The sequence below is a fragment of the Peromyscus californicus genome, unplaced genomic scaffold (genome assembly GCF_007827085.1).
Source record: "Peromyscus californicus insignis strain IS unplaced genomic scaffold, ASM782708v3 Scaffold_4__1_contigs__length_199733344, whole genome shotgun sequence".
NCBI classification, from domain to species: Eukaryota; Metazoa; Chordata; class Mammalia; order Rodentia; family Cricetidae; genus Peromyscus; species Peromyscus californicus.
In genome coordinates this window covers 170270916-170284560 of record NW_026294562.1, presented here as the reverse complement: position 1 = coordinate 170284560, position 13645 = coordinate 170270916, and the positions used below count along the sequence as shown (strand labels likewise).

The 13645-nt window shown below is 53.5% G+C and overlaps 1 protein-coding gene across 1 annotated transcript; it reads right to left on the bottom strand.

The window, feature by feature from the left end:
- Positions 1 to 2478: 2478 nt before the first annotated feature.
- Positions 2479 to 12414, bottom strand: Znf428 (zinc finger protein 428). The gene is given in 7 exon segments (XM_052761032.1): positions 2479 to 2714; positions 2716 to 2820; positions 2822 to 2860; positions 2863 to 2952; positions 2955 to 3082; positions 8805 to 9012; positions 12056 to 12414. Coding segments are annotated over 6 exon segments (534 nt in total). The 5' UTR covers positions 8881 to 9012; positions 12056 to 12414; the 3' UTR covers positions 2479 to 2618.
- Positions 12415 to 13645: the final 1231 nt, after the last annotated feature.

Here is a 13645-nt window from a genome sequence, read left to right as displayed (position 1 = left end):
ATGTGTCACTATGCCTGGTCCCACACTTTGCATGGCTTATCTAAGCACGTGCTTGCAGTCTCCCTGTCATGACACAACCCCCAGGGGTTGGGGCACAGCTGTCGGTAGTGCCTGTGCAGCACACGTGAGGCCTTGGGTCCATGCCCAGAACCTCACGGACTAAGAGACGAAGTCAGGAAAACGCTACGGAGCTGTTTGAGGCCAGCCTGGACACACGGAACCTTGTCTCAAAACAACAAAAAGTCACCCTCCGCTTCTGCCCCACCCAGTCTACCACTGTACTCCCAGCTCCTGGGGGACAGCGCAGGCCACTTCAGAGGCTCTCCCGAGTCAGCTGAGTGAGCCCAGCACCCCCTCTTCTCCATACGAGCGGGGCCTGGTCCACTGTGAGCACGGACTTCATGATGCCATTCTGGTAACCTCGGGTCCTGTTCCTAGGGGCGCCTAGCTGCCAAGCGTCTATGAGCTAATGTGTGAGGTTGCCTCGGAGCAGGGCCTGGCAATGGCAAACGCCGTGGTGAATGGTGCTATCATTATAACCAGCCTTCTATTTTGAAAGCAGCTTTGGTGCCAGGCCTCTCCCAATTAGTATTTCTTATCTTTTTTTTAAGCAACTTTTTATTTATTATGTACAGTGTTCCACCTGCATGTCTGTCTGCAGGCCAGAAGAGGGCACTAGAGGTTGTGAGCTATCATGCGGTTGCTGGGAATTGAACTCAGGGACCTCTGGAAGAGCAGCCAATGTTCTTAACCTCTGAGCCATCTCTCCAGCCCTATTTCCTATCTCAAAGCAGGGGCCCTGGTCTCGTTTTCTTGTCTTTCCTGGTGTGTGTGTGTGTGTGTGTGTGTGTGTGTGTGTGTGTGTGTGTGTGTGTGTGTCTGTATACTGTTTTTTTCAGACAGGGACATCACTCTCTAAGCCCGGGCTGGCCTTGAACTCTCTCAACAACTTGTCACACCTTCCAGAGTGCTGGGATTCCTAAATCACCATGCACAGCATCAGGACACTAAACCTGCTGTCCTCAACCTCAGGGACCTGGTCTTAACCCCCAGCAGTCAGTCATTCTGGCCTTCCTTATTATCCCAGGTAGGCTCCTGCCTTGTCCAGCCTAGAAAACAGTTCATTCTCATGCACAACTGCCTCCTTCCCTGGCAGAATTATGAGATTTAAAATTACGTGGTGTTTTAAATAGGTGGCCGCATGAGTTCTGAATGCTTCGTTACCAGGGAGTGGCACTATTTGAAAGGATTAGGAGGTGTTCAGAGGCCCAGTGTCTGTCTCTGCCTTCTGCCTCAGCATCAGGATGTAGCTTTCAACTACTTCTGCACCATGCCTGCCACAATAATGGACTAAACCTCTGACACTCTAACCCAGCGTCTAATCAAATGCTTCCTTTTATGAGAGTTGCCTTGGTCATGGTGTCCCTTCCCAGCAAAGAGTCACTACGACACCTCTCCAGGACAGTTTGCCCTTCCCTTGTTTTTTCTCCACAGTGCTCACCTCCCACCTAACATATGTGACGGTCCTTTTCACTGTGTCTCCAGTGTCAGCCCCACAGGGCCCACGTCAGCTCTGAGAAGATGCGGGTGTCATTTAATGTGCAGAGCTGCAGCCAGGGCTCACTGGTTAAGAGTGCAGGCTTCTCTTGTAGAGGACCCAAAGCTCGGGTTTCTAGCAGCCAAGTGCAGAGGCTGGCTCACAACGGCCTGTATTCCAGGGAATGGCACCCTCTTCTGGTCTCCTAGGGCACTACACACACGTAAATCTTATTTAATGGTGCATTTACAACACTTAGCACATGGGAGGTACTCAAAACTACTGTTAAAGAGATCATGCAGATCAAGGGTAGAGCCGGGGGTGCTGGGTATGAGTTCCGGAATCTCTGACTTCAAACAGACAAGGCCACTGGCCAGGCACTGCACATCAAGGAAGCCCGGGGGGAGCTCGCTATCATGTACTGTAGTCCTGTCTGTAGGAGGGAATCGGGTGTGATGATGACAGACTACTCCTAGCCTTCACGGCCCCTGCAAGCCACATCCTCCTCGGAGGGCTTGGCTAGCTGGCCCTTCCCAGGCTTCTCTGCAGCTGCCAACAGGTGTGCAATGACTTCCCAGCAGGGAAGTGAGCCCGCGCCACTGGCAGGCCCCTCAGCATGGATCCAGGGGAGGCCCGAATCCCAGGACTCCTACCTGAGTATGGCTGGTGGCTTCGTGCCTGTGATTCTGGCACTCAGTCTACGACAACAGAAACACAAATTCAAAGCCCACAGAACCTTGTCTCAAGAGAAAAACGGAGCCAAACAAAAATGGCCCAGGGATGTACCTTGCCTAACTCAAAGCCCCGGGTTCAATCTCCAGCACCACATAAAATCAGTCAAGGTGGTGCATGCCAGGCAATCCCAGCACTCAGGAGGTATTTCCAAAACAGAGAGATGCTGGTGTAGACCGCTCGCTCTGTTTCAGTCCCACACATGCAGCTCAGCACACACAGAATCCGGCTTTTATTCTGCCCTTCACACATTACTGCTAAGACAACACAGATGGGTGGGAACCCAGCCCCACTCCAGCTTCCTCAGCCCCTGCTCCCACCCCCCCCACCAGCTCCCTGGGGGCCCTGCCTAAACCTCACCCCGGGCATGCAGCATGAAGTGACCATGCAGCTCCCCGAGGTTGTCAAAGGAGTCCTCACACTCTGTACAGTGGTAGGTACCCCCCCTCCTCCTCGTCTTCATCTCCATCCCGCCCTGCTGGTCGGCTCTCCCCAGTACGAGATGGCTCCTCTTCTTCCTCACCAAGAGCCCTGCCTTCAGGGGCTGGGGCTTTCCTGGGTTGCTGTTGTAGGGCAGCAGAGTCGGCAAGGTGTGGGGTACCTGGTGGGGCCTCTGCCAGTGGTGATCGGCCACAGAGCTGGCAGGGCTGTGCAGGTGGGCCAGCAGGCTGGGCTGCTCGGGGGGGGCCCGGCGGGATGGGCCTCCCCTGCCCCCACCTATGCGCTGCTTCACCTTATAGCCAGGGTCATATTCAGGGTCGTCAGTGGTCTCCTCTTCCTCCTCTTCCTCTTCCTCCTCCTCAGAGTCGGGCTCTGAAAGAGTGTATTCAGAGTCAGAAGAATGCTCCGGGCCTGTTGGGGCAAGGTAGGAGAGACATGGCATCAGGGCTGTGTGTGTCCAGCTGCCCCCCTGAGCCCCATTCAAGCTCACTGTATGGGCAGGACAGCTTGGCACACAACACAGGTGCAATGAATCTATCTATGTGTCGAGCAAATGAATGTCTGGCAAGAATTGCATCTGTCATCTGTAAGGCTGGTACTCAAGGAGGCTGAGGCAGGATAATCACTGCAAGCTCCAGGACAGCTGGCTTAGAGAGAATGAGATACTGTCTCAAATGAAAAATAGACAGATGGGCATCAGCGGTGGGGTAGACAGCAAAGACAGTATGTGTGTACTCACCCAGCTCTTACAGCAACACCTGAGCCAATGTGGAAACTGAGGCATAGAGCAGGCATATGACTCACTCACCTACAGTTGTCGCATAGGTCTACCACAGAGAGCTAAATATAAAAATGGCCTGCACTGGACCATTCCAGGAAGACAAGCATCACAATAGGTGGCTAAGTAGTCAATTAAAATGCAGTAAATGAAAATAAGAAAATGTTTCTCCCCATTCGTATATGTGTGCGTGCGCGTGTACACAGAGACTTGTGTGCTGTGGAACATTTGTTTAATGATGCAAAGATGTGTTGCATTCTTTTATGTTGCATTTGTATAATTCTGTGAAGCTGTGTTACTGTGCCTGTCTAAAACACCTGACTGGTCTAATAAAGAGCTGAACGGCCAATAGCAAGGCAGGAGAGGGACAGGCAGGACTGGCAGGCAGGGAGAATAAATAGAAGGAGAATAAAGAGAAGAGGGAGGACACCAAGGGCCAGCCATAGAGTAAGGAAAGAAAGACAGAATAAAGGAAGGAAAAAAGCCCAGGGGCAAAATGTAGTTAAAAGAAAAATGGGTTAGGGCAGGTGGCGGTGGTGCATGCCTTTAATCCCAGCACTCGGGAGGCAGAGTTAGGCGGATCTCTGTGAGTTTGAGGCCAGCTTGGTCTACAGAGCGAGATCCAGGACAGGTGCCAAAACTACATGGGGAAACCCTGTCTTGGAAAACCAAAAAGAGTAAGTCTCTGTGTACTTATTTGGGAGCTGGGTGATGGACCCCTAAAGTCTGAAACAACAATAACATGAACCAAGTACACCGTGCCGTGGAGAGGCCAGAAGTCAGGAACGGGGCTCTCCTTAGTCACTCGTCATCTTGTTTGTTTAGAGGGTGTCTCTCACTGACCTCAGCGCTCACCACGTTGACGCATGTGACGGGCCAACCCCAAGACCCTCCTGTCTGGGCCTTCCACGGTGGTGTCCCAGGTGTGGAGACAGTGCCGGGTTTTGACCTGGACGCTGGAGACCCAAACCCCTGCATCCATGCTTCCACGGCAAGCATTGTACCTACTAATCTATTCCCAGCCCATTTGGTTTTGAGACAGGTTCTCATATAGCCTAGTGTTGGCCTTGAACTCCTGATCTTCCTGCCCCCACTTCCCAAAAACTGGGATTATAGGCTATACCTGGCTTTTCTTTTTTGTTGTTTTTAGAAGACAGAACACATGTATGTGCATATGTACATATGTACGTATGTATGTGTGTACGTATGTATGTGTGTACGTATGTACATACATACATGTTTCAAGATGGCCTTGAACTCATCATTTTGCCTCAGACACACAAGTCAATTAAGTATAGACACATTACAATGATTTCAGGGCATAACCACACATACACAAGTTTGGGTTTAAAACCATGACCAGAGGCTGGCAGACAACCCAGTGGTGAGGGCACCTGCTGCTAACCCTGACAACCTGAGTTTCATTCCCAGGACCCACACGGTAGAGGAACAAAACTAACTCCTGCCGGGCGGGGGTGGCGCACGCCTTTAATCCCAGCACTCGGGAGGCAGAGCCAGGCGGATCTCCGTGAGTTCGAGGCCAGCCTGGACTACCAAGTGAGTTCCAGGAGAGGCGCAAAGCTACACAGAGAAACCCTGTCTCGAAAAACCAAAAAAAAAAAAAAAACTAACTCCTAATAGTTGTCCTGGGACCCCCATTCCTGGTACCAAGAAGGTATATCCACCCTCATTAAATCAATTAATAAAATGTAGCGAAAGCCCTGAAATGAGAAAAAACGTGAAGTGATGCTAAATACACGAGCAGCTGGTCTGGGGCCACACGCATGCTGGGGTCCCCATGGCCAAGGGCTGGCAGTCCTCAAGATGCCTGCTGCAGCCCCACTGGGAAGGGCCTGCTGGAAGTACCCCACTGGACTGTGGCAACAACTTCCCTCTGCCCCTGCTTCCTCCTGCAGCTCACGGGGATGGTGTTTCTACCCTCACTCACATCACCATGGTGGCAACAGATGCTCAGGGGGCCCCTCCGACCTCATCATCTGTCCTCACCAGTCACCATGGGCTCCTTGCTGTCTCAGTACCCCAGGGGGCCCCTCCGACCTCATCATCTGTCCTCACCAGTCACCATGGGCTCCTTGCTGTCTCAGTACCCCAGGGGGCCCCTCCGACCTCATCATCTGTCCTCACCAGTCACCATGGGCTCCTTGCTGTCTCAGTACCACAGGTGTGCTCCTACCCAAGGGCCTTTGCTTCCCTTTCTGCAGATCAAGCTCCAGCCCTCTGTCTTGGAGCACACTGGTCACCCTATTTCATAGCAGCTCTCCCCAGCACTGCCTTATACCCCCCACTCTGCCTTAATTTTCTCTTGCAGTCCAATCAACTGCACACCAATTGTACTGATGTTTCTTCTTGTCCCCAAGAGAAGTAGTGGTTGTGTGGTGGCCCTGATGGCTAGGACACTCTGCATGCTGAGTATCTGTGGAATGGACACTGACCTTCTGGATGCTGTCCCCTCTGCTATGGATGCTCTGTCCCGCTCTCCCCTTGCTGAGCCACCCTAGACCTCCTCTTCCTAGGTAGCCAGTCAACTTTTCTACAGGCCTCTCACCGCCCCCTCTGAACCCAGGGCTGTGTCCTCTGTGCATCCCTCCCAGTCTCAGGACTGCTTCAATGTCCCTGCCCCATTCTGCTGCCCTCTACCTTCAACAGATATCTGCTGTGGGATGGTCTTCCTGTATGCTGTGAATATGTGTTGCTACTATTGGTTAATAAGCTGATTTGGCCTATGGCAACCCAGGATACAGCCAGGCGGGAAATCCAAGAGAGATACAGGGAGAAGAAAGGCAGAGTCAGGGAGACGCTGTGAGCTGCCAGGGGAGCAAGATGCAGGAGAACACAGGTAAAGCCACAAGACATGTGGCGATACAAGGATGAATAGAAATGGCTTAATTTAAGATGTCAGAGCTAGCTAGCAAGAAGCCTGAGCCATAGACCAAACAGTTTGTCATTAATATTAAGCCTCTGAGTGGTGATTTTTATAAAAGCGGCTGATGCCCGGGCGGGACCAAGAAACTTCAGTCTACAGATATTCCCTGAGGCCTAGGCGTCTCTCTGCACATCGCTCCACACTATGTTCACTTGGCCCTTCCTATTCAGGCTTCAGGACCCAGCGCAGGCAACCCTCTACCACAGCCGCTGCCCTGACGGTCCTGGTTATTGCTGCCCCCATCACTTTCCAGGGGCTGTGGCATTCTAGGCCTGATGTCTCTGTCAGCCTGGGAACTCTTGGGGTTCCCACCTCAGTCTAGGAGATGACAAGTGGGTCATAACTAATGGTGAGCCCAGGCTCTGGGCTCCCTCCTCCAGGCTTTTCCCTCTGCTCTTCCCTGTGAAGACCCTTCTGTGCTCTACCAGCAACTCCAGCTCCTTTGTGAGGCCTAGCTCAATGTCACCTCCTCTATAAAGCCTTCTTGCCACCCCCAACCCGGCAATAACATCACCGAGGCCTGAAGACTCAAGGCAGACCCTGTGAACCCAGCTACAATTTTTAGCCCTGCTGAGTCTGAGTGGATATGATTCCATTTATTAAGAGGCTCCAGCCTTGTGCCAGGGCCCCACCTTCTTCTCTCACCTCTCGCCTCACCCTCCAGGGTCCTCAGTGCCCACTATGACCTCACGAAGTTGCTTGTGATGAGCCACCTGGTTGTTGTCCTTGGCTACCAAATCTTGCATGCTTACCATGACTTCCAGGAGCTCAAGCCCCTTTGCACCCGCCATGCATTCTCCATCAAAGAGATCCTCCAAGCCCAGCATGGCTCCGGCACCCACTGGGCCCTCCGTGCCCACCACAGCTCCCACAGCTCCAGCCTCCCTGAAGACCACCAAAGCAGCAGTATCCAACAGTCCCTCCGTGCATCCTAAGTCCCCTAACTTGGTCATGAGCCCTGATAGTCCTAAGTCTACCAGATCAACAGGTACCAAGACAGCTCCTTCATCCCGGCCCAGCAGCAGGTCCCAAGGCCACAGCAAGATGAGAACGTCCAGTCAGGTGAGCACTGACACCAAGGCCAGGAGGGCCAGCAAGGGCAGGAAGGACGGCAAGACTGGCATTGTAGGACGACATCAGCAGAAAGGCCCACACAGCCGAGGGCGAACTCCAGGCAGGAGGGGAAGCCACAGCTCCAAGACATCCCCGAGCAGATCAAGTACTCCTAGCAGGAAGAGAACCCACTCTGCCAAACCAGGTGTGGCCAAGAAGGCAAGGACCCCTACTTCCCACCGCAAACAAAGCCAAGGCAAGAGTTACAGCCAACCTAGAACTAGCACCCAGGAAAGGAGCGCTAGCCAGTCCAGAAACATGTGCCGGGAAAAAAAACCCCAAGGCACCAGGAGCCTCAGACCCGAGGAGCAGCTCTAGACTACCTATAATCCCCAGCAGAGCCAAGAGCCACAGCCTAAGTAGAACAGCCTTAAAGAGCTCTAGCAGATCTCCTGTGGCATCCAGGAGAGCCAGGAGCTATAGCCAGGTGATGTCCCCCAGCAGGGGACAGACTCACACCCTGGCCAATGCCATGTCAGGAATGTCCAAGAGTTACAAGCAAGAGAGCAGCCTCAGCAGGACCCAAAGCTTCAGCCGTTCTAGGACCCCCAGCAGGACCCGAAGTCACAGTCGCTCTAGGACCCCCAGAAGGTCAAGAAGTCGCAGTCACAAGAGGACCCAGAGCCGGGTGAGAAGTTACAGCTGGAAGAGAAATCGTGGTAGGGCAAGAAGTCGTACCCGGAGGGTCACACCCACACATATGAGACACAGCCAGTCCAGAGCCCACAGCCAAGAGGAAAGTCACAACCCATGGAGAGCTCCAGGAAGAGAGAGAAGCCAAGCGTGGTCTAGGACTTCCAGTGAGGAGAAAAGCCGCAGCCGGTCCAGAAGTACCAGAGAGAAAGATCAGACCCGACCAAGACCGGCCAGGAAGAAGGGGCACCGGCGGTCTAGGAAGCCTAGCACTGGGAGCGGGTGCAGCCAGTCTAGAAACCCCAGCACAGACACAGCCCAAAGCCAGTCTCCAGCCTCCATCAGGAAGAGAGCACGGAGCAAGGAGAGCCGTCGCGGCGGCCACCCGAGAACCACCATCGAGCAGAGCTCCCCAAGTCACTCTAGAACCCACAAGCGCCAAGAACACAACCAAGCTGCAGCCCCTGAGAGCCACCCAGGGAAGCCATCTCCCACCAGGACCAGGAGTTCTAGTCAGAAGAGAGTCCACAGCAAGGGAAGGGGTCACTCCTCATCACGACTTCCCAAGGGAATGCACGTCCAGGATGACAGCTTTGCCAACCCCAGGACTCCTAAGGCCACCTCACCTGGGGAAAGGTCTTCATCATCTTCCTCCAAGCTGGCGTAGCCTCCAGTCTCAGTGGGCTCACGGGTCTCTGTCATGGCCAGGGGAGGGGACAAGAGACAGGAGCAGAGCAGCGACTGGGCAGGGTCCCTCCCCGGCCAGCTCTCCCACGGTCACACCTCCAGCCACAAACTCTTCTAACACGGGATGTTGGCAGGTAGAGAGGGATGCTGGACATGGGGAAAGGAAAGGCCTGTGGTGACTCAATAAAGTTTTACATAACACTTGTCCCCATTTCAAGACCGCTGCTGTGTGCTCAGGGAGGTAACGATGACCTCCAGACTCTGCCTCCTGGAGGCCTCAACTTCTATATCTTGTCAACAAGACTGAGTGGTTCTTCTTCAGTAGGGTAGGGAGAGATGACATCCCTAGTTATTTAAAGGTAGGCACTGGCACGGGCACCGATCATAACTAAGTGTAAAAGGAAAACACCTGTGCCAGGCATTAACTCTTTAGCTGTTGGATGGTAGGGAGGTCTGGGGCTGAGGGAAGATACCTTGTTAACTATTAGGGACACAGAAAACTTGGTACAGCTGTGACACTATCCCGGAAGTGTTTTGTTTTCATGAGACACGATCTCAAATATCCTAGGCTGACCTTGAATTTCTGATGCTCCTGGATCTACCTCCCAAATGCTGGAGATCAAACCTAGGGCTTCATATATGCTTGGCAAGAACACTACCAACTGAGTCACATTGCTACCCTTCAGTTTTTTTCCTTGCTTGAAATGGGGCCTCATGTATCCCGAAATTGGCCTCAAGTTCACTAAGTAGCCTCAGATAGATCTTCCTGCCAAGTGCCAGGATCATAGGTGTACCACCATACCTGGTATACCAAGCATCAACTACACTCATTTGTGAAAGTCAGCCTTGCCTAGGTCTGAACTTTTCCTGGCTATAGCTTCACAAGGAACCCAACTTCTCTTGTCTTGTTTCCTTCTCTGGAAAGCCTGCTTCCAGGCCTTGATTGGTACACTCATAACCACGCAGAAAAGGCTCCCTAGAGGCAGAAGAGGGAGAGTAAGTAAGGAACTTACTTACAGAAAGGACCTGCAAGGTGGCCCAAAGCCCAAGATCACAGGTCACCTCACCAGACTGGTGGTTGAACAAGGATTCAAAGCCATGCTTTGAATATCAGTAAGCTCAGACACATGGCGGCCCACACCTGCAATCCAGCCCTTAGGCTGGCAGAAATCTCAAGTTTAAGGTCATTGGTAACTCCACAGCGTCTGGGCTACATGAGACCCTATCTCTAAAAAACAGACTCAGACTCACAGAACTTGTAGGTGTGTGGCAGACTACTGCCCCCGCCCGCCCCTCCAGCCACTCCAAACTTCTGGAGGGTGCACACAGGCCCTTTATAGCTGGAGGTGGAGGGCTCCTAGTTACACCCTGCAGGCGGCCATCGGCAATTTTCTCCTTCCTCTTTGTGGGCCTTGGAGAACTAATCTTCACCTTGCAAAGCCCACATATAAACATCTTCTGTACATCTCCTCAGCCCTAATAATCCCTGTCTCTCCCAAAGCACACATTTCCTCCTCCTCCTCCTCCTGCACTGTGAGAGGGCCAAGGTAGGACTAAAAACCACCATATCCTTACATTCTCCATAGACTCTTGCTATACAGCCCAGGCTGGCCTTGAACCCGCAATCTTACCAACCTCAACCTCCCAGGTGCAGAGATTATAGATAATGCAACCACTCCATCTGGCTCAGCCTCACTGAAAACATGACAAAGCCTGTATGTTAGGCAGTGGGGACCCAATGGTAGAAAGCACACTGTCTCTTCAAAGCATAGATGTCAAAGTCACTGCCAGGGGAATGAAGCTGAAGCAGGAAGAGTGGCGCGGCATCAATGGATGGGGACTTAAAAGACACGTGGATCAGGCCTTTTAAGGACAGAGAATCAGTAATTGGCAAGGAAGAGCTCTCATGATTATCTATCGATCACACGCAGGGCCCCTCTAATTCTGGAATTCTACATTATGGAAAAACAAAACAACTGGTTCCAATTTTTAATATTAATATTAAATATTTAATATAGCCGGGCGGTGGAGGTGCACGCCTTTAATCCCAGCACTCGGGAGGCAGAGCCAGGCAGATCTCTGTGAGTTCGAGGCCAGCCTGGTCTACCGAGCGAGATCCAGGGCAGGCACCAAAACTACAGAGAGAAACCCTGTCTCGAAGAAACCAAATAATAATAATAATAATTTAATATACATGTTCATGCAGTACCTAGGACTATGCAAACGCATTCTGCTTTGAGATCGGGTCTCACTATGTAGCCAGAACTGACCTAGAATTCCTGACCCTCCTGCCCCAGCCTCGGGTTGCTGAAGTTATAGGCATGTGACACACACCGGGCTTTAACTGTTACTCTACTGGCTACCATACCCGGGATCGTCAGGACTTTCCCTGGGGTTACCTGGGGACAACCATCCCTTTCCAAACCCACATTACACAAAGCTCCTTTCCAGAATGTTCTGGACATCAGGTGGAACCATCCCTCAGTACGGAAATCCTGTACGCAGCCAGACTGACTTCCAAGACGGTACGGGTACAAAAAAGAAAACATCCTCAGTACTACAGGTGAAAACCAGTTGGGCGTGGTGGTGCACCCGTGCAAACTCAGCACTTGGCAGGTGATAAATTGTAGGTCATCCTCCACAATACTGTGGGTTCAAGGCCAGCCAGTCCGGGCTACATGAAACCGTCTCTCCCACCTCCCACAAAGGCCAATAACGTGGCCCGGACCCCACACGACACTGAACCAGCACGGTGTGAGTGAACACAATTAGGTACCTTGCCGCACAACGCTACGTAGGACAAGGGCTCGGACAAACCCGAACACCAAACAATGCCCGGTGACAACTTCCCACGATGCCTCGGGCCTTTAACGACCACCTTCTAAAACGCCAAGCGCCGAAACGCTCCTTGTCTCGCGGAAAGCGTGTGCGACCAAAAACAAAAAGGACCCCCTCCAGGAGCCCGGGCCCTGCCCAGGACGCCCCAGGCTCGTAAAACGCCTGGCCCACGGGCTCCCACAACGCTGCGAGGCGAAGCTGCGGTAGGCTCTGAGCCGCGTGCTGGGAGAAGCAAAGCGACTGTCGCTCGGGCCGGTCACCCTGCCAAGCGGCCGCGGGCTCCCGGCATGCAGCGGGGGCGGTATCGCCCGCGTCCCGGCATGCCCCGCGCACCCCGAGCACGGACACTCACCGGCGCCGGCGGCCCCGGCTCGGGCTCGGTGGCGGTGGCGGTGGCGGTGGCGGTGGCGGTGGCGGCTACAAGCCCCGGGCACTGCGCCTGCGTTCAGGGAGCCCCCGGCGCGCGAGGGGCGAGTGGAGCTCAGGGCGCGTGCGCGGCCGGACGGCCCATTCCTGACGGCCGTCGGTGGGAAGAGGGGCTCAGGGCCCCGGCGCAGGCTGCGGAGCTTGCAACCGGCGAGGCCGTCGGCCTCGGCCGCTCGGGGCCCCCGCCGGACTTGGTACAGTCCGCGGCTCGACCCCCCCCCCGGGAAGCTTCAGGAATCGAGCGTGCGTGCGCGCGCGCTGGAGCTCACGCGCCTTATAAATAGGGGACGCCTTGGGGTGGGGGGGGTGGGGGGTGGGGAGGGGTGGGGGCCTAAGTGCTCGGCTTGGATCCCGGGGTTGGAGGCTCTCTCATTTGCATAATCCTAGCGCGGGACAAAGGAAGGCCTCCCGCACTGGAGGGTGTGATTTGCATATTCCCGGGAGAGGCTGTCCTTCGGAGCGCAGAGATTAGCATATGGATGGGAGGGGGGGGGGGTGCAACCTGGGCACGGCGCATGCGTGTAGGGACAGCCGACTTGAGCGAGGTGGGCTGGCTGGCCGCCTTTTCCTGAAACTACGGAAGGTCTAGGACCCGGTTCATGCCCCTGCCACCCAGGATAAGTCTTTATTGCTCTCTTGTGAATTAGGCCAGCGCGTGGTTTCTGCGTTTCGAGAGAGCTGGTACCCCACACACACCCAATTTAAGGAAGACGAACCACATTTGTCTAGACTAATACCTAGAGCTGCTGACCTCGAAGAGGTGGAGAATAGGAGGCTGTGGGTGCCAGAAACGCCTGCTCCAGCCCAGGGTTCTGCAAGGGCTTCCAGGGCTTGATTTTTAAGCCAAGTCTGAACAGGAGCCAACTAGGACTCTCTTGGCAGAGGGACTAGCTAATGCAAATGCCCAGAGGCAAAGGAGTTGTCTGCATTCTTAAAGGAAGTACAGGCAGCTTCGTTTGCTAGAACACATTGGAGAGCAGAAAGTCTCCCATGGGTGTTTGCTTCCTTTTCTTTTTCTTTTCTTTTTTTCTTTCTTTTTTTTTTTTTTTTTTTTTTTTTGAGGCAGACTCATGTAGCTCAGGCTAGCCTCTAACTCCCTGGGTCAAAGAGAATGACCTTGAACACTGCCTCTTGAGTGCTGAAATTACAGGCATTTTAAAGAGCTGTAACTTTATGTTGACTATACGTAGCCGTCACCACAAACCCCCCCCCCCGATTTTATCACTAGCGACCTGAAACGCTCCCATTAAACCGTAGAATACGAAGTTTTGCTTTGTTTTGTTTTTGAGACGGAGTCTCCTAGTGTAGCCCACGATGGCGTGGAACTCTGGCTCGCTCGCTCGCTCCAGGCTGGTTCTCAGGCATTTCCCACAGTTCTCCTGCCTCAGCTTCCCAAATGCTGGGATGACAGGGTTGCGTCACCACACCTGGCCTCTCAGTTAAAGCTCTGACCCTGATGCTTTTTCTGGACCCACCCACCTTTTTATCAGGTCCAGATCCCCAGCACTTCAAACAC